This window comes from Canis lupus, chromosome 5 (genome assembly GCF_011100685.1).
Source record: "Canis lupus familiaris isolate Mischka breed German Shepherd chromosome 5, alternate assembly UU_Cfam_GSD_1.0, whole genome shotgun sequence".
Classification (NCBI taxonomy): Eukaryota; Metazoa; Chordata; class Mammalia; order Carnivora; family Canidae; genus Canis; species Canis lupus.
The window spans coordinates 64,228,436-64,251,654 of record NC_049226.1 but is presented as its reverse complement, the minus strand read 5'-3'; the positions used below and the strand labels follow the sequence as shown (position 1 = coordinate 64,251,654).

The 23,219-nt window shown below is 48.9% G+C and overlaps 1 protein-coding gene and 1 pseudogene across 2 annotated transcripts in view; one reads left to right on the top strand and one right to left on the bottom strand.

The window, feature by feature from the left end:
* The window catches only part of SPIRE2 (spire type actin nucleation factor 2), a 32,445-nt gene that overhangs the window by 5,799 nt on the left and 3,427 nt on the right, over positions 1–23,219 (top strand). For both annotated transcript variants that reach the window (XM_038537982.1, XM_038537983.1), the window contains exons 2-12: positions 6,275–6,318; positions 10,567–10,923; positions 13,480–13,560; positions 13,684–13,848; positions 14,507–14,593; positions 14,854–14,977; positions 15,089–15,258; positions 15,944–16,133; positions 17,674–17,795; positions 20,146–20,280; positions 20,351–20,418. In XM_038537982.1, the coding sequence (XP_038393910.1) occupies positions 6,275–6,318; positions 10,567–10,923; positions 13,480–13,560; positions 13,684–13,848; positions 14,507–14,593; positions 14,854–14,977; positions 15,089–15,258; positions 15,944–16,133; positions 17,674–17,795; positions 20,146–20,280; positions 20,351–20,418 (1,543 nt within the window). The remainder of the gene's footprint in view (positions 1–6,274; positions 6,319–10,566; positions 10,924–13,479; positions 13,561–13,683; positions 13,849–14,506; positions 14,594–14,853; positions 14,978–15,088; positions 15,259–15,943; positions 16,134–17,673; positions 17,796–20,145; positions 20,281–20,350; positions 20,419–23,219) is intronic.
* Positions 567–19,310, bottom strand: LOC111095995 (annotated as a pseudogene).

Here is a 23,219-nt window from a genome sequence, read left to right as displayed (position 1 = left end):
ATGGAGGTCTTCACAAAGAAGGGGTTCTCTGTCTCCTGTGATGGAATCAATTGTCTTTTCAGTTGGGCACCAGGGGGTGACCTGTGGGGGCAGAAAGTATTTGAGTGGCTCCCACAAAGGAAGCATTGTGACACTGGTTGGTCTGGTCCTGGGATGTGGCCATTTAAACAAATATGCCAGTGAGTATCAGCTGCAGGAAGGCTCTAGAGTTTCTCTCTCATCCTGTTCGATTCCTCAGAGGGAGTTTGGCCTCCAGTAAGGACCCAGTCAAGGAGGAAGCCTGCCTGGAAGTGGCAACCTGGGGATGAGGCCGATCAGCATGGGCAGAGTTCCGGGTACCTCTCCTTGTCTTTAGCTCTGCCTGCAATCACCACTTGTTCAGTGTTCACATTTGGGTGTACTCAAAGAGACAAAGTGGTACTCCTGAAACCAATATTGCACTGTATGTTAACTAACTAGAATCTAAGTAAAAATTTGGAAAGAAAAAGATGCAAGACATAAGAGTTTAGAAGCAGGGTGTAAGAGTTTCCTTTGGCTACAGTAAACAATTTACACAAAGTCACTACTTAAAACAACACACATTTATTTTGTTACAGTCAGAATGGTCAAAATCCAGGATAATCTCTTTGCCTTAAGGTCAGCTGGTGAGCAAGTTTACTTCCATCTGCTATCCCAGTTCCCCTTCCAAGAGTAGGTAGGCCCTATGAAAAGTTTTGGTATCAAAACTTTTGAGGTAACATAACATGTCCACAGGTCCTGGCAATTGGAACATAGACAGTTTGGGGGCCATTGTTCTGCCCATAATGAAGGGGAAAGAGTTACATGGGTAGAATGAACACTCTTCCTACCACCTGGTTTCTTCCTATCAACAATATCAGAACATGGACTCTGGAGTTAAAGTTCTACCTAATGCTTTACTGGGGCTCTTCTCACCCTGGAGTCCACTGGTGGGCATGTTAAATACAGGTTCTTGGATTGCTGGGTCCCATCCTGATAAGCCTGATTCTGCCCAGGTCTGGGGTGGCCCTAAGAATCTGCGATTCTGACAAGTTCCTAGTAATGCTAATGCTGCTGGTTCCAGAACCACTCTGACCACCAATCTACTGTCTGTGGATTCTACACACCACACCCTAAGAAGAGGTCACCCACCTCTTATTGGAAACACCTCCAGGGCCAGGACCCATTCCATCTTCAGGTGACTAGAATGGCCCCAGTGAAGGGAAGAACTATTGGTCCCGGTGTTGGCTCCAGAGCAAGGCTATATGGATTGGATCTCAGCCAGGTGACTTTGGGCTAAGTTTCTCACCCTCTCTGGGCTGCATTTAGGGCCAATGGTGGGGACTACATGAGATGGGCCCCCAAAAGTACTCAGGAGGTTCAAGTGAGTCATCCTTAGCCAGGGGGGAGGAGTCCTCAGAAGGGAATGCGTCCTTTCAAGCCTGCTACCTGTCTGCCATGACTATCGGTGGGGGCTTTCTGGGGTAATCTCCAGGATACCCTAGCAGACGCTGGGTGTAAAAGTTCTGTAGGAGCAGAGGAGCACTGACCTTTCCCTTACTAGAACTTGGTGAAAATGCAGAAGGTTGACAGTATTATTGCTTGGAGTGTGGGGAGTCTCTGACGCATTTCCTGGTCTTGGGTCTCCCCTGGAATTGATTCAAGTCATGGCGGTCCTAGATTCTTGCTGCAGGGGAGGAAATCACACCCTGTGGGTGGTGTGTGAGTGGATGGAGAAGCAGCCTGATGTCAGCCATGGCTGTGGAGAAGAGCAGTTCTGGAAGCGAGATCCAGGAGGAAGAGCCTGCCACCAACTTCTGAAGGCATCTGCCCCACTGAGCTCTCCCCTTGTTTGCTGAACACACACACAACTTCCCGGATTTGAGTAGGCGCTTTCCCCTTAGCTTGGGTTTGCTACCAGCTCACTTCTAGAAGCCAATGCTTGATCTCAGACATTACTTAAGTTTTAAAGTTGTTTCTTGACAGTGAAACAAGCATTTATTGAAGCATTTACTAGATGCCAGACACTACATGGTTTTTGTTTTGTTTTGTTTTTTAAGAATTTATTTGTAAGTAATCTCTATGCCTTACAGTGTGGGGCTCAGACTCAACCCTGAAACCAAGAGTCACATGTTCTTCCAGTGGAGCCGGCTGGGTGCCCCTGGTTTTGTTTAATCTTTACAACAACCTGTGTGGTAGGTGATACCCGTCCTGTATAAAGACTCTGAGGAACCTATTGTGTCACTTTTGGGTCCATGTTTGCTCCAGACCATGAGCTCCTGCCCTGGATTGTGGGAGAGCAAGGCGGACACTGCGCTCTTGCTCATTCTCACACTTGCACAAAAATTAATTTCTTGATGCCATAGCACATGTTCCAAATTCAGCAAGTGTAAAGGGAAACTGTTGGAGTCTCCTGCCAGCCTTCTCATAATAGGAGCAGACTTAGTGGACGTGTTTTATGTCTATACCAGCGTGCAGGTTCATACAGCTCCTTCTCAATACGGGGGCTGCCCTCTGCTCTTCCCCTTAATAGGGAGCTCAGTTTGTCTCATTACAAAGGATACCTCCTCCTTTTTAGGGGCTGCCTGGTGCCCCCTCCTGCAATGTCCCCACATATCTTCTGTGGATATCTGTGTGTCCAATGGTTCACTGGTACGAAGGGCATTCCTGTGAGTGACGGGCTCAGTTACCCTGCCATGTGGGACAGACCGGCTTACTCAAGGCAAACAGGGATGAAGTTCTGAGAGATGTTGCAGGTTGCCTTCCTTGGGATTGTTGCCATTCCCCACCAGCACTGAGGGGGGCCCTGCAGGGGCCTTGGACTGTCCACCCTGCCTCTTAGCCACAGAGGTGTTCCTGAGAACTCAGCCAGAGGAGCAGAGACAGGAGCTACCTGGGCTCAAGCTAGAACCCCTACCCCTTTGTCATCTGTGTGCATTGTTGGTAATTAAGAACCCTATGGTGCCCGGCAGCCTGGGGGAGCCTAGTGGAACCAGTGCTGTAGCCTCCCCACACCCCTGCACGTGTGTGGTCTCCTCGGGGGTTGAAGAGGGGAATCCCTGGCTCCCCCATGACTGTTCCCTGTCCTGGCACCAAGCCTAAAGAGAGTCACAGGCAGGGTGACTGTGGGCTGAGCCTGGTCGGGAGGTCTGATGGCCCCATGGATGATATCATCATGGTGATCACAGCTGTCCACATCTTCACCGGATACTGTGTCCTAGGAGGTATCTGCGTCTGCTCCCCCACGTGTCTGTTGAGGTAACCTTGTGAGTTAGGTTGGGCAGGTATTGTCTCCATCTGTGGGTGAGGAAAGGAGGTCAGAGAGGCGAAACCCTCAAGGTCGTGACCACACATAGGTAGGGGTCTGGCCTAAACTGCACTTCTCCTTCCCTATGCTCCCCACCCAGGCACAGAGGGGTGAGGCTGTCAGACCACTGTCCTCCTACCACCTACCCCACCTGCTGGGTAGGGGGAAGCACTTCCTCTGGGAGCTTCCACTACAAAGTCCAAATCATCTTTCATCTTATACTAGCGGGGCATGTCCTCATTTCCTTTTTTTTTTTTATGTCATCATTTCCAAGAAAACTCCCTAGTGTCTTGATTTCTCCTCATTTGTTATTTTTTTAATTTTTTAAAAATTTTTAAAAAATTTTTTATTTATGATAGTCACACACACACACAGAGAGAGGCAGAAACACAGGCAGAGGGAGAAGCAGGCTCCATGCACCGGGAGCCCGACGTGGGACTCGATCCCGGGTCTCCAGGATCGCGCCCTGGGCCAAAGGCAGGCGCTAAACCGCTGCGCCACCCAGGGTTCCCTCATTTGTTATTTTATACACAAGACATCACAGTGGCTTTTCTTTCCCAGTACATCTTGGCAATGATGTTCTTCCTTACAGGGGGAGAGAAGCACCCAGTGGAGGGGCAGCCCCCCATCAATGTGATCTTTTTTTTTTTTTTAAAGATATATTTATTTATTTATTCATGAGAGATACAGAGAGAGAGAGAGAGAGAGGCAGAGACACAGGCAGAGGGAGAAGCAGGCTCCATGCAGGAAGCCCGATGTGGGACCTGATCCCGGGTCTCCAGGATCACGCCCTGAGCCAAAGGCAGACGCTCAACCCCTGAGCCACCCAGGTGTCCCCCATCAATGTGATCTTGATGGACCAGTGAGAATGCTTCCATCCTACCTGCCTCCATCTACTTCTGTCTGGGTCTCTCTACTTTCCCTCTAAGACTTTTTTATCTTTTTTTAATTTTTATTTTATTTTTAAGATTTATTTAGTTATGAGAGACACAGAGAGAGGCAGAGACACAGGCAGAGGGAGAAGCAGTCTGCACGTAGGGAGCCCGATGCGGAACTCAATCCCGGGTCCCCAGGGTCACATCCTGGGCCCAAGGCAGGCGCCAAACCGCTGAGCCACCCTAGGATCCCCTAAAACTGTTTTAAAAAAGCAGAAAGTCGTTTGCATAATCCCGTGTGACCATCCTGGCAACAAAGTTACTGTAGCTCAAGTTAGGACTCTGCACTTTGGGGTCTGGCATTGCTTGCTGGGGGCTCCGCCTCTGTCGTTTATTGGCTCAATGGTTTTGTGTGACATTCTGCACTGCCTGAGCCTCGGTTTCTTTGCCTGTGAAGAGGGAGTCATGGTACCAACCTGCATAAGGTCATTGTGAATTGAACCCATTATAAGTCATGTATTACTTTTGTAGCAAAGAGCTGGGCACAATCTCTGCCCTTAAGGGGTAGCTTGCTCCTCAAAACCCAAAGACCCCCAAGTCCTTGCAACTTGAAATATAGGTAGATTAACGAACACTTATTTTTGTTAACATATAGACTGTTTAAACCAGGGACATATGCGTTAAAATTATTCCAACCAGAAGGCTTCCTGTTGACCAGAGGACTGTGCGGTACTTAGTACGTAAAGGGTATTGAGAGGCTGTCTGACTCCCTCCCTTTCTTGGTCCTCAGGATAACTCAGGACACTGGCTGCTTCCAGGGAGTATCTTTGTTCTGAGTCTGATTTCTTCCACTTTCCATTGTCTTGATCTAGTCACAGCTACGGACTTGCATTGAATGCTCAAACATGGGCCACAGTATACTGCTTGCTGCTCACTTTCAACTTCCCTTATGTTCGGAGTAGATTGTTTTCCATTATTTTAATGGATCAGCCCAACACAAACTCCCTTTATCTTTGGCAATCTCCCTAGCTCTTAATGGCATTTTGAAAATATTTGCAGAGTTAGCAGGTTCACTTAGCAGAGATTTCATGGTTTATGTTTTTTTTTTTTTATGCCCTACCTCATTCCAAAAAGAAGGCGACTCAGGTTCACCCCTTAGCACAGGTTCTACTTGGATGCTTAATTCAAGGAAGGCTGTAGAAGTAGGTGGGTTTTCTGTGTCTCATCCAGCCTGGCATCTTGGGAGACCCCGGCGGCGGTGTGAGGGAGCAGCTGAAGCAGATTTTAGGGTTCCATGGTACATGGCCTCATCTGGGACCACCACTTACTAGCTGTGATACTTTAGGGCAAATTAGCTTACCTTTCTGAGCCTCTTTCTTCATCTGTGAAATGGGTAACAAAACCACCTATCTCCTAGGTGGTATATGGGTTACAATGAGTGAGCACTTTTAAACATGTTAATTCAGTGCCCTGTTTAATAATAAACATGATAAAATGCATACTGCCTAATGTATATTCAACCCAGAGATTCTGACTCTCTGATGGAGGCACCGACAGTTTGGGGGCAGATCTCCCAGTCTACAGATGGTGGCCAGATGCTGACTCCACTCAGCTCTTAGGAACTCCAGAGCAAAATCTGTTATTTCCCGGGTCTCTCATTTGACTCTGCTGTGATTTGGGGGCACATGGGTTCAGATTGTGAATTTTAGAGCATGAGGTCTTTCATCAAACAAGACTTAACTGACCTGCTTTCTCCTCATTCCCTCCTCACTCTAGCACCAACCATGCTTCCCCAGGGGAGAGTTGGCTGCTCCACTCTGAGGGGTCACTTTGGGGTGTGACTGGTATGTGGGGTGTAGGCAGGGGCTGTATCATTCTCCTGGCCACTGTACCTGGATGTCCAGCCCAAAGATGGATCCTCAAGTATCTTCCCAAATGACTGGCAGCTTGGCTTGTTTAAGCTTTCTGGTGTTCCACTGGAGCCTCTGGGGGCTACACTGTGTGTTCCTCAGAGGGAAGGTGGGTGGGTGGCCCTATTCGTCAGGGCTTGGGGATGCTGAGGCATGTCTTGACTGCCTGTTATCTCCTCTTGCAGAGTCCACAATGATGGTGTTGTCACCAGCCAGCTCAGAAGCCCAGGTACCTTTAAAATAATTTTTAAATTTACTTAATACACATTAAAAGTAACATATGTCATATAATGTAAATTAAAAAGCATGCAAAGTTACATAATTGTTTCCACGTGGTAGGACACAGATAAAATACTCAAAGGGCTTCATTGAAGGGACGTGATGAAGAGAGTGGGCAGGTGAGGATGCCCACTGGGGTGGTGTAGAATCTGACATGCCCTGGAGGGCCTGAAGCGGGGGTGGGGGTGACGGGACCCCACCTCACTCTCCCCTTCCACCCCCAAGCTCCTGGCATTGTCTCCCACTGAGCAGAGGGAGGGAGCACAGGTGATGTGGTCTGTGGGGTTGGCCTGCTGCGCACACAGTGTCAGTCAGAGGGTGGGTCTGGGGGGCCAAACAGGAAAACCAGCTTGTGACCAATGTCCAGGAACCCCCATCCCACCCACAATTAAAATCTCACCAATGTCTCCCTGTCCCATCCACCTGCCCCCAGGAATTTGTTCTGAATTTAATGTTTATCATTCCACTGCCTTTAAGAAAGCTTTATGCAAATATGTATTTATATATCGAACATAGTGTTACACCAGGGTAGCAGGGTGGTCACAGGCCAAAAAAGGCCATATAGTCTGTTGTGGAGAATTTTATCTTATTTTTTTATTTTTATTTTTAAAAATATTTTATTAATTTATTCATGATAGACATAGAGAGAGGCAGAGACAGGCAGAGGGAGAAGCAGGCTCCATGTGGGGAGCCTGACTTGGGACTTGACCCCAGGTCTCTAGGATCGCACCCCGGGGCCAAAGGCAGGCGCTAAACCACTGAGCCACCCAGGGATCCCTGTTGTGGAGAATTTTAAAACAATAATAAAATCATCCCAGAGTTTTCCTGCTTTTCCTTATTACTACATGCTGGCAGTTAATAATGTTGATGATAAGACACCCTTCCCAGCAGCATACTGCCTAAGACTGTCCAGAGCTCTATGAAGTGGTACTGTTGCTCTAGGTTGCTTTCTGTAATTCACTTCAGGGAAAAAAAAAAAAAATGTTTTCAAGACTCCTCTCCATTTCTGACCTGCCTTTCTTTGCCCACTGAGAGTATTCTGGATACTTTTGTTTACCCAAAGCCCGGGAACATTCCCTTGCCTTTCAGACAGTGCTCCCAGGGCTGTCCCTCTTGCCCAGAGTGGAATGTGCATCTACCATCTACCACTCCAAAGGAGACCTGTTATCAATTTTGAAAGTATTTATAAGGAACTTTGTGGGGGGGGGGGTCCAATCTGGACTCTTGTGCTCGGAGGCCCCCACAAATTAACCTGAGAGCCTCACCCCAGGAACTATGGCAGGAGGCCACTTGTCATATTAACCTAGATTCTTGCTACTGGCACCCAGCTAAAACTGTAAAACTATCCTGCAGCTTCAGCCGCTTCTCTCTGTGAGGCTTTCAGTTTGCAGGCTGCTCAGTTCTTGCAACACTATGGGCAGGGAGGGGTTGGAGGTTCTGAGACTCTGGCTGGCTGCCCAGATTTTTCCTTATGGGAAAGAACAGGCTCTTTGCCTTTCAGGGAGAGTTTCCAGTGTCTGCTGGAGCACAGAGAAGCTTTTAACGGTGCAGTTATCAGATAAGAGGCTCATGTTGGAGTTAACCCTTTAACTGTTGTGGTGCTAGTTCAGGCCAGCTACCAGAAGAAAGGGAGAGGCACGGGTGGGTTTGGGTGCTGCTCTGTGATGCGCTAGAGCAGGGGGTTTCCTGCGTGGCCTGTCTGTCCTGTTCCACGTGCAGCCTCCAATGGAGAGACCAGGACAGAGCTGCCCCTGGGTCAGCAGGGCCTGTGGAGTAGAGAGGGGGCATGATTGCTCCCACCATCTCCTTCCTGGCATCTACCTCTGGGCCAGGGAAGAATTCACTGGGAATTTGTGTGAACCATGGTTCTTGCCAGCCCAGCAGTCCTGATGGCTATGTGGGTTCTCTCTGGAGATCCTACTGCCCCAGGAGACTCCACCGGGCACTGGCCTTATGCCCTCTGACTCATGATTTGGGGTTGTGACCCTTGCCTGCCTAAAGCAGAGATAAAACCGCCTCCAAGGGTGGACTGGGGTTTTGTTGACTTTAGGCTGGAACTTTGCTCTATTGGAGTCCTTGCTCTTTGTAAGCAGGTCCACCCCTCTGCCGGTGTGGCCCCTCCAGGCTCAAGCATTTCTGCAAGATAGAGAAGGCTGTCTTGTGCCTATCCCCTGCTTAACACTGATTTTCTCCATATTGTCTTTCAGCTCTGCTCAGGCTAGCCCCCCCACCCCCACCCCGGGGTTGTTTTTTTTTTACATACAAGGCTTCAAGTGGTGGCAATGTAGGAAATGAGAGGAGAGGCCAGAGGCCTCTAAGATCCACCAGGCTGGGGGTGGAAGGTGAGGGCGTGGCTCTGTTTGCCACAAAGCAGCCTCCCACCTTGCAATAGGCTTAGAGCACAGGCTGCGGGCAGAGTGGAGTCCCAAGTCCAGCTCTGCCAGCTGCTAGCTGTGGTCAGGTAACCTGAGGTTCGGTGCCTTCCTCCTCTACCTGCAAACCAGAGGTTATCTCTTGGGTTGTCCTATACTTAAGCAGCAAAAGGGTCCCAGTAGTTAATGAGATGAGGCGTGCTATTGTAATTTTGTATCATTGTCATAAAGGGGAAATGTCAAAATATGAAAGCCAAGCAAACTGGAAGCAGATCCTAGGGAGTTATCCATATTTCCTCTGTGTTCAGCTGCACGTGCCTCTTCCCTGTGTGAGCAGATTGGACCTTTCCAGGACTGTATTGCTGTGAGGGAATGTTAGGTGCAGATGGCAGGTGAACAGATAATGAGTAGAGTGGCGGTATTTTGCAGATGTTCTCTAGAGAACGCAGATTCCCAGTTAATGGTAGTCCATGAAACTAGTGGTTTCTACCAAGTAAAATTGAGAAAATGCTGAGTTAAAAGGTCTCTCTCTCACAAAACTCAAAGGTTTTTTAACGTGGCTAATATACTTTCAAAAGAAATCATAATGGAGAACTTCAAGCCTATGTAAAGTAAATAACAGCATAGTGGACCTCACACCTGGCTGGGTACCAACAGCTACCCTTAGACTTGTCCCTGGGTAGCGCCACCTGCTCCCTGCCCCCACTCAGGTGCCATCACTTTTTTATTTTCTTCTTTTTCGGGTTAAATTTACATACATTAAATGTACATGGAGTTTAAAATATTTTTAAGTGAGAGAATGTCATTTTTTTAGTTCAAGTGTCTGTACTTTATCATGTGTAGCTAACAATTCCAGCATGCTAGTCTTTCTCCTCTGACTTAAAATAAACAATTATGTTACTTTAAAAGCTAATGTTTAATTCAGTTGACTGTCCTTTGAAATCACATTTATTGGGGTATGCTTTATATTCAGTGAGCTTCTGTGTTCCTTCCAATCTCTATCTCAACCCTTGGCTTGGAACCACTGATCTGCCTTTCATGGCTATAGCTTAGACTTATCTTGCCTAGAGTTTTGTATAAATGAAAACATGCAGCAAGGAGACTTTGGCTTCATCACTCTGTGTTCACTGTGTGTTTAAGATGAGTGCATGCAGTTTGATCCTTTGCACTGCTGCCTGGTATCCCACTGTAAGGATGGGTCACCTTTGTTTATCATCTACCAGTTGAAGACATTTGGACATGTCAGGTTTGTCCTGTGGGCATTCCAGGAGAAGTCATGGGTGGGATGTATGTATGTCTTTCCTTTTTCTTGGTTAGATATCCGGGAGAGGAGTTTACCACTTCATGTGGTAAAACCATGTTTGACCATAAGAACTTGCTGAGCTGTTTTCCACAGTGGCTGTGCTGTTTAGGGAGCATCGTGTGCATTCTGTGATGTGTCTGGTTGGCTCACAGTATATACCCTCTGGATGGGGAGCAAGCTGTTGCCATCTGACAGAAGCCGTGTGCTGTACTTTCATCTCAGGAAGTTCTCTTGTTTTGTTGTTGTTGTTTTTTTTAAAGATTTTATTTATTTATTCATGAGAGACAGAGACAGAGACACAGGCAGAGGGAGAAGCAGGCTTCATGCAGGGAGCCCAATGTGGGACTGGATCCTGGGTCTCCAGGATCACACCCTGGGCCAAAGGCAGGCGCTAAACCGCTGAGCGACCCAGGGATCCCCAGCAAGTTCTCTTGTAATTGGTGGGGCTGCTGTCCCTCTCCGGGCTGGATCCTTTGCAGGCTACTCCCTACCCCCCATGACACTCTGGCTCCTGGTCCCACAGATGGTGCAGTCACTGGGCTTTGCCATCTACCGCGCACTGGACTGGGGTCTGGATGACAGTGAGGAGCGAGAGCTCAGCCCACAGCTGGAGCAGCTCATCGACCTCATGGCCAACAATGACTGTGAGGACAGCAGCTGTGGGGCTGCCGATGAGGGCTATGGGGGCCCGGAGGAGGAAGAAGAGGCCGATGGTGGCCCCCGTGCCGTGCGCACCTTTGCCCAGGCCATGCGGCTGTGTGCGGCACGCCTGACAGACCCCCGCGGTGCACAGGCCCACTACCAGGCGGTGTGCCGGGCGCTCTTTGTGGAGACGCTGGAGCTGCGGGCCTTCCTCGCCAGGGTCCGTGAGGCCAAGGAGGTGAGTGCACAGGGATGTGCAGGGGGGAGGGGGTGAGTACATTGAGGGCTCCCTGGAGGCCAAGCAGGGCAGGCATGGGCCAGGTGGAGCATGTGGAAGGGGAGCAGGGCACTGGGTGTGGTATGAGCAGTTGGGAGGGGCCACAGGTAAAGAGGACTTGGCATCTGTCCTGCCCCATCCCCCCACTTCCCCATGTGTTGGTACCTCTGTCTCCAATAGGAAGTGGAAATCCTCAGCTCAGGACTAGGAGTAGCCTAGGCTTGCTGTCTGCACTCTTTGTGGGCACTGCTCCAAATGCTTTGCAGGTTTTACCTTAACCCTGAGCCTACTTCTTAGCCCATTTGCCCAGGAAGGAGCTGAAGTTCATGGACATTAAGTTACAGGCTCTCAGCCTCTTGGCCCCAGGACCCCCCAGGTCCCCATGTTTACATCTCCAGCAAGGCCTGGGTGTCCTTTCCCCACTGGTTCCTTCTGGACACAGGAGCTAAAGGCTCCTTGCTGTAGGTCCATGCCCACAGGTTCTCACTGTGCTTGGAGTTTTGGGGAGGTAGGAAATGCAGTGACAGGATCGCTCCACCACTCTTTTTACAGATAAGCAAAGACAGGTTCTGAAAGGTGTCCCTTGCCCCAAGTGTGAGTTAGTATAGGCAGACTGCAGTCTTCCCAGGGCTGTCCTGTCTCTTCATGGTCCCAGAATTACTAGCTGGAAGTCTTTCTTCAATCTCCCATCTTCTCCCTTGGAGGGGGCTGGCATACTTCCTTGAAGCAAGGGGTCTTGGAACAGGGACTTCTGCCTCCCATCCGCAGCCACAGATGACAAAATGCAGACTTTGTAGAGGGCCAGGGAATCTGCTTCACCCATTCTTGGTTAAATGGAAGAAGGTGTTTTTTGGAATTGGCTGATGCTGGTCCCTGGTTCTACCCTGACCAGCTTCCCTGAACCCGTGGGTCTGAGTAGACTCTCAGGATTGTTCTGATTGATAGAGCCTGTGACCCAGCACAGGATAAGTCAGTGACACTGCTTGAGCCATTGAGCCCTCATCTACAACCCCAAGGGAGGTGTGGTTGCTCTGCCCATTCCTTGTTTCCCCTTCCCACTTCTTGGCATCTTGGAGATGTTCTTCTAATGTTCTAATTAGTGGATGGTCTTAATTCTTTTGTTTTTCTTGCTCTGAAGTCATCTGTTCTGTTACTGAGATCAATTCCTTATCCAGACAATGGAAGCTCTTTCTTTAGCAGGAGCAAACCATTCTAGACTTCCAAGTAATTGACCCAGGAGATGTCCAGGGAATGGGTAGTGACAGGGAGTGAGAAGAGGGTCTGTCAGCGACACACTTCTGGGCTGGCATTTTAGGAAGAGACACTGTGCTCAAGGACAGGTATAGAAACTCCAGGAGGGGTGAGAGACCCACCCTTCATGCCCTTTGCCCACAGGAACTGCCAGATCACACACAGGTCTATTTTTAGAATCAGCCAGATCACACCCCATGTGCTGCTCCAAGACTTGGCAGCATTTTCTAGAGCATCCCAAAGCAGTTTAGCAAGTAACTTGGGGTGAAACCAGGGTAACCGGTTCTGTCCTAGGTAATGGGGGTGGGGGGAGGTGGTGAAGTGGGAGCTGTGTGCTAAAGGTTAGATGCTTCTCCAGGGTAGGGGACTTGATGGGAACAGTCTCCAGCTGCTGTCATGATCCAGGACAATAAAGGCAATGAATCTAGCAGCCTCTTGCCAAATTCTCAGCAAAGAACAGTTACCTAACAATCCTTGGTGTTCTCCTTTGGCCCTCACCATGATGACAGCATTTTCTCTCCTTCAAGAAATACAAACCTGTGTCTGTTTCCCAGGACTTGCCGTGTAACTCATCCATCTACCCATCCACCCACCCATGCATTCATTCATTTATTCATCCATTCAACCATTGTTTGAGACCTAGCATCTGTCATGTTGTGCTAGAAGCCAGGAGTACTCAAGTGAGAAAAAAACAGAAACATATACGTGGTTCTGGCTTCATGGAGCCAGTAGTCCAGACAATAATCAGAGAAGCAGATAAATGTAAAACTGCCATGGGGATCATGTGTCAAGAAGCAAGCATGGGTATTCTAAGAGGGTGGGTGTGCATGTGCCTGGGCAAAGAGGCTGAGGTATTCCTGAGGAAGCACCTGGAGAGCTGGGTCTGAAGAAAGACTGGGAGCTCTTCACAGATGACAGAGGGCTTCCCCCTGTATCCCCTCTCTGGGTTGTGTAAGTCATCTGAGAGAAGGGTACAGGAGATTCTGTATGGGTGCTAGGTGTGTGTCACGCTCTCACCCCTGCCCTTGACCAGGAGGAGCTGCCAGATACTTGATGGGACACAAAGTATCCCACATGGTTCCAAGACTAATGGAGTTGTTTCCTTAGATCTTTCTGAGCCCAAGCCTTGACCAGAAATGCCCACTCATCCCTTTTTAGCTGGTGGAATAGTAGCCAATGTGTTGAGGAAATGTCCCCAGATGGACAGACCAGCAGGGACCCATTTCCCCATGACTCCCATTCTCTTACCTTCTCCTGGACCAACAGATGCTGCAGAAGCTCCGGGAGGATGAGCTGCAAGCAGAGAAGCCCCTGGCAGAGCTTGACAACCTAGGACACACAGACTGGGTAAGACATGGCTTCTCTCCTAACCTGGGACACAGGGTGCAGCCCCCCAACCTGGGGTTTGTGCCAGGGCCTTTGGGAACCCTGCTGGGTCTAAGGGCCTTTTTTGTCTTCTTGGGGGCCCAGGCCCGACTCTGGGTCCAGCTCATGAGGGAGCTCCGCCATGGAGTGAAGCTCAAGAAAGTTCAGGAGCAGGAATTTAACCCCTTGCCCACCGAGTTCCAGCTCACCCCTTTCGAGATGCTGATGCAGGACATCCGTGCCCGGAACTACAAGCTACGCAAGGTCATGGTGAGCTGGTAGGGAGAGGAGCCTGCCTCCGAGCCTTCTGCTCACCGGTGGTTCTGGAGCCCCCGCTCTGTGTGTGGCCACTGAGCTGGGTTTTCAGATGTGCACAGGCAGATATGGCCCTGATTTACCTGGCTCACTTGACACAGTGTGACATGAAGGACATGGTATGACATGAGGGACAAGATGTGACACCAGGAATGGAGTGTGACATGAGGGATGCAGTGTGACACCAGGGATGCAGCATGACATCAGGGACGTGGTGTGACATGAAGGGCGGGGTGTGACACCAGGGACGTGGTGTGACATCAGGGATGCAGTGTGACAAGGGCAGACAGAAGAGATGTGTGGAGGATTCTGGAGGACCAGTAGCAGGAGCTGAAATTGTGGGATTGTCTCATTTTATGCTCACATAGGCCTTCTGTGTACTGGCTTCACTTTGCAAATGTTAAATGTGTGAGTTCATTTTGTTCTTAGAACAAGTGAGTGAGAGGAGTGCCACTGACCTTCATTTCCACAGGAAGGACCTGAGATGTAGGGAAGCTAGCAGTTGTGTCATAGCTGCCTTGTCCCTGCCATGCAGCCTCTGCAGGGAAGGATGGTGTGAGGACCAGCCCAGCTCCTGCCCTCAGCCTTAGCTGCCTCCCATCCTCCCCTACAGGTCGATGGAGACATCCCTCCCAGGGTGAAGAAGGATGCCCATGAACTCATCCTGGACTTCATCCGCTCCCGCCCTCCACTGAAACAGGTACCAGCTATGTGGGGCCCCTACTCTTGGTCTTCCCTCCCCAAGGTCAGAGTGGCATCTCTACCAGTGGAAGTGGCTGGAAGGTAGATTCTGAGATGGACCTGGGGGCCCCGGGAGTACACAGGTCACCTTCTAGTCTGCCCCCTAGTGTGCCAGCTCCTGACAGGCCTGGCTGTGCCAGCAGGGTTCCTCCCCACTCCAGTGTGTCCATGGCACAGCCCCACTGCCCTTCCTTCCTGGAGCTGCCATACTCCCTCCAGGTCTCAGAGAGAAGGCTTCGCCCCTTACCTCAAAAGCAGAGGACCCTGCATGAGAAGATCCTGGAGGAGATCAAGCAGGAGCGGAGGCTGCGCCCAGTGGGAGGCCAATGCTGGGGTGGCCGGGGTGAGCATAGAACCCCTCCCCCTGCCCACCTTCCCTCCATCACTTCTCCCTTCCTGCTCCGTCCCCACCTCCTCACTTTCCTATCCTGCCCCACCTCTCTGCCTCCACCAGGGTTTGGCTCTCTGCCCTGCATCCTCAATGCCTGTTCTGGGGATTCCAAATCCACTTCCTGCATCAACCTGTCCATCACGGATGCCGGGAACAACAGTCAGCGCCCACGGCCCCGGGTCTTGCTCAAGGCGCCTACCTTGGCTGAGATGGAGGAGATGAACACATCTGAGGTCAGAGCCCATGGGTTCCTGGAAAGAGGCCAGGGAGGAGGAGGAGGGGCAAGTGAGAAGGGCTGAGTAAAGCCAGTGTGTAGCATTCAGCTGTGGACATCCATTGCTCAGGGCTGAGGGCAGCACTCTTCTTTGGAGCTGGTGTTCTGCTGTGGGGCTGGGTCTGCCCTGAGACCAAACATGGTGGGACTTGGGAACACTTCCCCATTTGGTGGCTCAGACAGGTGACTGTAACAGTGACCTTGGGCCACCTATTCCCATAGCACAAAAAGGGCTGGAATGTACATGCTCCATCATTGGACTTGGGAAGCTAAGCAGCCCCCTGGCTTATGTGAAAAGCCAATGTGTCTCAGTGTGATTCCCCCCCCCCCCCCCCCCCCCCCCCCCGTCCTCCAATCATGTCATCACTGCACTTAGAGCCCAGGGAAACCAGGGGTGGTAGCTATCTCAGTGGGCTACACCTGACACCAGACCTGTCATCTCTAGGACTTTCCACAGGCCTCAGGGAAGGGTTTGGTTTTTGAGGTCCTTGCCTTCCACTGTCTAGAGGATAGTCAGGCTGGGCAGTGAGTAGAGGATGGCCCCATGGTGTCAGTGGGCCCAGCAGCAGCCCCCTGCCAGTCCAGGGACAGACAGGAGGTGCTGGCATGCTGGGTGATCAGGGCTGAGTCTGGTGTGTCCACAGGAGGAAGAATCTCCATGTGGGGAGGTGACACTGAAACGGGACCGCTCTTTCTCAGAGCATGACCTGGTCCAGCTACGGAGTGAAGTGGCCTCTAGCCTGCAGCCAGCCACTCAGCCCCAAGGAGGGTTGGAATCATCCCGGCCCCGTGCAGGCAGTGTGCATTCCTGGAGGCCAAGCACCCAGGAACAAGGCAAGTGATGCCTCTCACCCCCTCCTCCCTTGACTGTGTCATGTGTGGGCACCATGTCCTGTCTTCCTGAGCAGGTAGCTCCCAGAAGGCACAGGGAGCTCACGTCTGCATGAAGGATGTTTAAAGGTCAAACCCAGACTTATCTTATTGCCTCAGGCAGGCATCCTCCACTTTTTTTTTTTAAAGATTTATTTATTTATTCATGATAGACAGAGAGAGAGAGAGAGAGGCAGAGACACAGGAAGACGGAGAAGCAGGCTCCATGCCGGGAGCCTGACGCGGGACTCGATCCCGGGTCTCCAGGACCACGCCCTGGACCAAAGGCAGGCGCTAAACCACTGATCCACCCAGGGATCCCCAGCATCCTCCACTTTTTACACTTTAAAACATTCTTATTAAATTAGTAATCCACATTTTTGTAAAATACTTTTTAAAAACTTCAGATTCTAGTATTGAGAGATAATTACTATTAATATATTGGATATGAAAAGAAAAATGGGCAGATGGAGGACGGATTGATGGATGATGGGTATATAGATGGATGGATGGTGGATGGATGATAGAAGGATAGATGAATGGATGGATAGGTGGATTATAGATGGATTATGGGTGGATAGATGAATGATAGAAGGACAGATGACTGATGGATGGATAATGGGTGGATGTCAGATGGGTGATGGGTGGATGGATGGATGGATGAATAGATAGATGATGAGTAGATGGATGGTTGGATGATGGGTGGATAAGCAGGTGGATAAACAAATAGATGGATGGGTAAGGTGATTGACAGATCTTTCTAGTGTTTTTTTTTTCCCCTGTCAATTAAAACATGTCTGCAATGAACCAGATGAACTATGCAGCACTTACCACTCTAGAACCTGACTTGTCATCAGCTGCTTTCCCTGTTGTTCAGCACAAAGGTCAAAACAACTGGCCATATGGCATGCATTAGTCCCACTGCTGTAAGGGCTGTGCTCCCCAGGTGCTGACAGGACATGGAGTTGTCATCTGCCCCCTCCCCTACCACTTCCTATCAGACATGGCCAGACCACCCTCTCTGCCCTCAGGGCTACCTTGAGCCATGCTTTCTTGCCACTTTCAGCGAGGTCCCATTCAGTAGCTGACTCACTTTCTGGAGTGAAGAGGTCCAGACAGGCCAGGCCAGTTCCATACCTCACTGTCCCCCTACAACTCTCCTTAGACTCAGATCCCCTGTGGTGGAAATGAATCTGCCTCTTTCTCCTCCGTCCCTTTCTGCTGAAGGGCATTGAGTGATTCTTAAGAAGGATGCAGTCTTCCTGGGAGACAGGCACCATCTGCTTTCACTGTTGGCTGCTATGGGACTCCCAGCATTGGCCCATTAACAGGGATCAAATATGGGGCCCACCGCACATACCTGCCCCTTGTGTGGTTGACATGCTGTCTACCTGTCCTGCTTCCCCACTGCCGGGCCAGCCTTTCCATCACTCCTGGACACAGCCCTCCCACACCACAGTTTCTGCTGAGTTGTCTTCATAGGGCTTCTGTGCTTTTGCCTCAGCTTCCTTCCCTGTGAGAGTCCAAGCCCAGCCTGACTCCAGCTCCCTACCACCCAGTGACCTAGACTCAGCAGAGGACAAGCCAGCAGCTTCTGCGGCCCCAGACACCAATCACCTGTGGCTGGTGAGTGACAGAGGCCTTGTTGTCCATGGTGACTGGATGGGGCATCTCCCCGGGACAAGGCCTAGCAGGATTGGGGCAGCTCCTTTAGACAGTGTGGCTAGGTCTGCTCTAGAGCCACCAAATCTGGGGCAGTGGTGCTGTTACCTTTTGGGCCTTCTGAACACTGCAGCCCCCAGTCAAAACCGGACCTTCCTAAGGGGACAGAGGGCATGGGAAGTTCTTGCTTCTGTCTCTGAGGGTTAAGGCCGATGAGAAGCTGGAGCCCCCCCCCAAAAAAAAAAAAAAAAAAAAAGAAGCTGGAGCCCCGCGTCTGAAGGCAGTGAGCTGTGACAGAGCACCTTATAGGGCCAAGATCTCGACTCTGCTCCTGCATTGCTTACCTTCCTCAGCTGTGAGTTTTGTTGTCTGAAGTGGAATTGTGAAGGGCTGACAGCTGCTGGTATTGGATCTGAGCCTTGGGGTATGATGTCATCAAAGGGATGACAGTGGTGCATCCGGAGGTCACTGGTGGTATCATCGCCCTTTCCTTGAAATTTGTCAAGAGGCTCAAATGAGAACAGATGTTAAAATGCTTTGAAAAGTGCTATGTAAATGTAAGGCAGTATTAGTAATGATATTCCCACTAAATCATGTGTTAGCTATTGCTGCATTAAAAATTATCCCAAAACTTAAAAGTGCAAAAAACAAATTTTTATTATCTCACAGTTTGAGGGTCAGGAATCCAGAGGTGGCTCAGGCCTCCTTGGGGGTTACACTGGAACGTGGCCTCTCACATGGACTGCCCCAGGGCTCTTGAGTGTTCTTAGGAAGTGGCATCAGGCTCCCCCAGGGCTCATGGTCTGAGAGACACCAAGTCTCAGAAGTGACTCCTTGTTATTTCCACTTTAATCTGTTCATTACAATTGAGTCACTAAGTACATTCTCAGGGGAGGAGAACTAAGGCGCCCCCCTCCACTTTGGTGAGGAACCAGAACCAAATTTTTTACTTCTTTTCTTGCGTTTGAAGTATTCCTCGATGACATCTTCAGCCTCTTTGTCCTAGCCCTTAACCACCACACACAACCAACCACTTTATGGGGTTTTCCCTGTCAGTTTTATAGAGGCCCCCCCATCTCCCTAATTTCTCATTGTCATCAACCTATTAATTAGGTTGACTTTGTGATCAGCACAAAGCACCCCCACCAACTTAACATGCAGGCTCATCATAGTTGAGTGATACAAGTGCACAGTGTTGGGTTTGGCTAGTGTCTAAGGCTGTGGCAGCTTCACAAATTCCACGTGCTGAGCCATTGTGGATGAGGGTGGTCCCCAGCCCCTTTTGGGAGGCAGTATTAATGTCCATAACACCTCCAGCAGCAATACCTTCCTTGGCCATAGTGCTGGAATGTGGGTGAAGCTGAATTTTGGGTGTATGTAAGCCTCCACGTAACTCAGGGGCAACTGGGAAAGAGGAAGGCTCACTTCTGCTGCTGCTGCTTCTTTTTTTTTTTTTTTTAAGATTTTGTTTATTTATTCATGAGAGACACAGAGAGAGAGGCAGAGACACAGGCAGAGGGAGAAGCAGGCTCCATGCAGGGAGCCTAATGCGGGACTCGATCCTGGGACTCCAGGATCAGGCCCTGGGCTGAAGGCGGTGCTAAACCACTGAGCCATCCAGGCTGCCCCAAGCTAACATTTTAAATTTGGGGTGTTGGGCATTGCGCTAAGGGCTTTATGTGTTATCTCAATGGAGCTGGAATACAACTCCACATTCTAGGAGAGGAGCTGGATTTGAGAGGTCGAGCTCCACACTAACCTCCATGGAAGGAAAGGCAGAACAAGGTATACTCACCATGGCGGCCTAAAGAGGTAGGCGGTTGTGGAGGTAGGACACATGCCACCTAGAGATGGGCCGACACAGGCAGGAGGTGCCTAGGGCCTTCCGCTGCCAGGGAGGAGAGACCTTTGTGAAGGGTTCCAAGAAGAGAAGATGTGGGGCAGGAGACCCTGGCTGATTCTGATTGGCTGTGGTATTGTGTGCAGGTGAGGGACAAGGTTGGAGTCTGGAGAGCACTGTGAACACTGCTGGGGTAGCTGGAGGGGATGTGGTCATCCATGGGCTGGGGCCAGGTCCCGAGAAACCTTGCTTGCTGTTGTAGGAATCCATGGGAGAAGTCATGAGAAGCTTATGTGGCTCCCAGGGATAGAGGAGCTGAAGAATGGGGTGTTTTAGGAGGTTGCTAGGCTTGGGTAGTCTGAGGCCATGGACTCCAGAGTCCTCAGAAAAGAGAGAAGCTTGTGGATAGACTCCCAAGTAGCCTCATTCCTTAAGGCCTGAGGAGCACCCACCTCTTGACCCTTCCGTCCCCAGGAGTTCAGCCACCCTGTGGAGAGCCTTGCTCTGACTGTGGAGGAGGTGATGGATGTACGCCGCGTGCTGGTGAAGGCTGAGATGGAGAAGTTCCTGCAGGACAAGGAGCTTGTCAGCAGTCTGAAGAAGGGGAAGGTAAGCTGGACTGAATCCCAGCTGGCTTCTTCACCATGCAGAACTAACTAATCTGGGTCTTTTCTTACAGATTTGCTGCTGCTGCCGAACCAAGTTCCCGCTGTTCTCTTGGCCACCCACCTGTCTCTTTTGCAAGAGGTGAGCCTCTGTAAGCACCCTGGCTGTGAATTAACATGGGAGGAGGAGGTAAGAGTCTCTGAGCCAGCACTGTCCAGTAGAACTTCCTGTGCTTGTGGGGATGTTCTATCATGTGTCATGGCCTAGTGCCTAACATGGCCTAACATGATTTTAATTTTTTATTTAGTTTTAATAGCTAAGGGGCTCCCACTTTCAGCAAAGATGGGGTAACAGGCATGTCAAAAAGCAAGAAAACACAATCCATGGCAGAAATATCTATCAAAATCACCCAGAACTGACACAGATGTTAGAATTAGTAGATACAGACATTACAAGGTTTGAACTGCATTTTTTTTTAAGTTTTTTTAATTAATTCATAAGAGACACACACAGAGAGACAGAGAGAGGCAGAGACACAGGCAGAGGGAGAAGCAGGCTTCCCACAAGGAGCCTGATATATTGGACTCAATCCCGGGTCCCGGGATCACGCCCTGAGCCAAAGGCAGTTGCTCAACCACTGAGCCACTCAGGCATCCCTTGAACTGCATTTCATATGTTCAAAAAGTTACAGGCAAGAAAGATTTGGAGAAGACACAAACTTCTAGACATGAAAACCACGATATTTGGATGAATATTTGGAATTACAGTGGATGAGATTATCGGCAGATTGAACATTCAGAATAATGTGTGGAAGAAAAAAATTAGTGGACTCAGAGACAAAGCAATAGAAACTATCTAAAGTGAAAACACTGAGAGAAAAAATAACTTAAAAAATGAAATGGTGTCAGTGAGCTGTCAGATAATGTTAAGTCTAATACAGATGTAATTAAAGCTTCCCAAGGAAAAGGAGAGGGGACAGAAAAAGTATTATAGTTAAAAATGTGTTTCAAATTTGATGAAAAATATACACTCATAAGAAACTCAATCTCAAACAAAAGGAATCTGAGTACAATTATACCAAGGCACCTATTAATCAAATTGATCAAAACCATTACAAAGAGAAATTCTTTTTTCTTTTAAGATTTTATTTATTTATTTGACAGAGAGCAAGGGGAAGAGCAGAAGGAGAGGGACAAGCAGGCTCCCTGCTGAGCATGGACCCCAGCGTGGGGCTCGATCCCATGACCCTGAGACCATGGCCTGAGCCAAAATCAAGAGTTAGATGTTGGGGCACCTGGGTGGCTCAATGGTTGAGCATCTGCCTTCGGCTCAGGGCATGATCCTGGGGTCCTGGGATCAAATCCCATAGCAGGCTCCTTGCAGGGAGCCTGTTTCTCCCTCTGCCTTCGTCTCTGCCTCTTTCTTTGTGTCTCTCATGAATAAATATATCTTTAAAAAAAAAAAAGAAGAAAGAGAGATAGAGAGACTAGATGCTTAACGTACTGCACCATGCAGGTGCCCCAAGAGAAATTCTTAAAATCAGCCAGCAAATAAAGACATATAGATGACAGACAAGAGTGGTTGCAGGCTTCTCACTGAAATAACGTGAACAAGAAGAGCATTTTTGAAGGACTGAAAAACTGTCAATCTAGAATCCAATACCCAGCAAGAATATGCTTCAAAAACAAAGACAAAAAGTAAAAACATCTCCAGAAATACAAAAACCAAAAGAATTCTTCACAGTAGACCCACACTAAAACAAATGTTCAATGAGGTCCTTCACATAGAAGGAAAATGAGTCCAGCTGGAAACCTGAATCTATGCAAAGAAATAGCACCAGAAGTAGCAACTACTAACATAAAAGGTTATTTTCTTATAACTCTTTCTAAGGTAAATCAAGATCCAGTACCAACAGGGTGAAATTCAGTGTCTGGTATCCAATAAATGATTACTAGGCAGGCCAAAAATTTAACAGCAGTGTATTAGAGGATTTATAACATAACTATAAGTAAAAGCTATCATAACAATGGCATTGCATTCAGGCCAAGGATGGGATCCGAAGTGTGCTGTTGGAGGTTTCTTAAACTCTACCGGAAGACTGTAGGCTATGATGTTACAGAAGTACAGTATAAGTCTGAAAGCAACCACTATAATAACAAAGCAGAGGAATAGCATGCAATCATAAAAAAAAAAGTTGATTAATACAGAAGGCAGAAAAAGGAAAAGGGAACAAAGAACACATAGGGCAAAAAGAAAACAAAAAGCAGAATGACAGTCCTCAACCCTGCCGTGTCATAGTTACCTTAACTGTAAAAGGCCTGAACAAGAGGACTAGAAGGTAGTGTCCCAGGCTGAATTATGAAAGCAAGACTATCTGCTGCCTGCAACACATGTACTTGACATAAAGAGACACTGATTGGTTAGGAGAATGGAGAAGATATGCCATGCCAATACTAGTCAAAAGATAGATGATGTATTAATTTCAATGTAGATGGCAAAGAATATGACCAGAGATAGAGGCATTTCTGTCATAACATTAATGGAGGAAAGTAACTTCTAAACACTTGACATACCTAACAACAGAAGTAAAAAATACAAGGAGTAAGAATCTGATATAGTTGTAAAGAAAAATAGATAAATCCATTGTTATAATTACAGAGTCAATAGTTTTCTCTCAACAACTGATAAAACTTGTAGACAGAAAAATATTAAGGATATAGAAGACTTGAACACTACCAACCAATTTGATCTGACATTCATAGAACACTACACCCAGCCTCAGCATTAAGTACTCCTTCTCAAGTACACACAGAACATTTCTAATATAGACCATATTCTGGGTCATTAAACAAGTCTCATAAATGTAGAAGGACTCAAGTCATGGAAAGTAAGTTCCCTGACCACAGTGAAATAAAATTAACCCAGACGTTTCTAGATGGCAA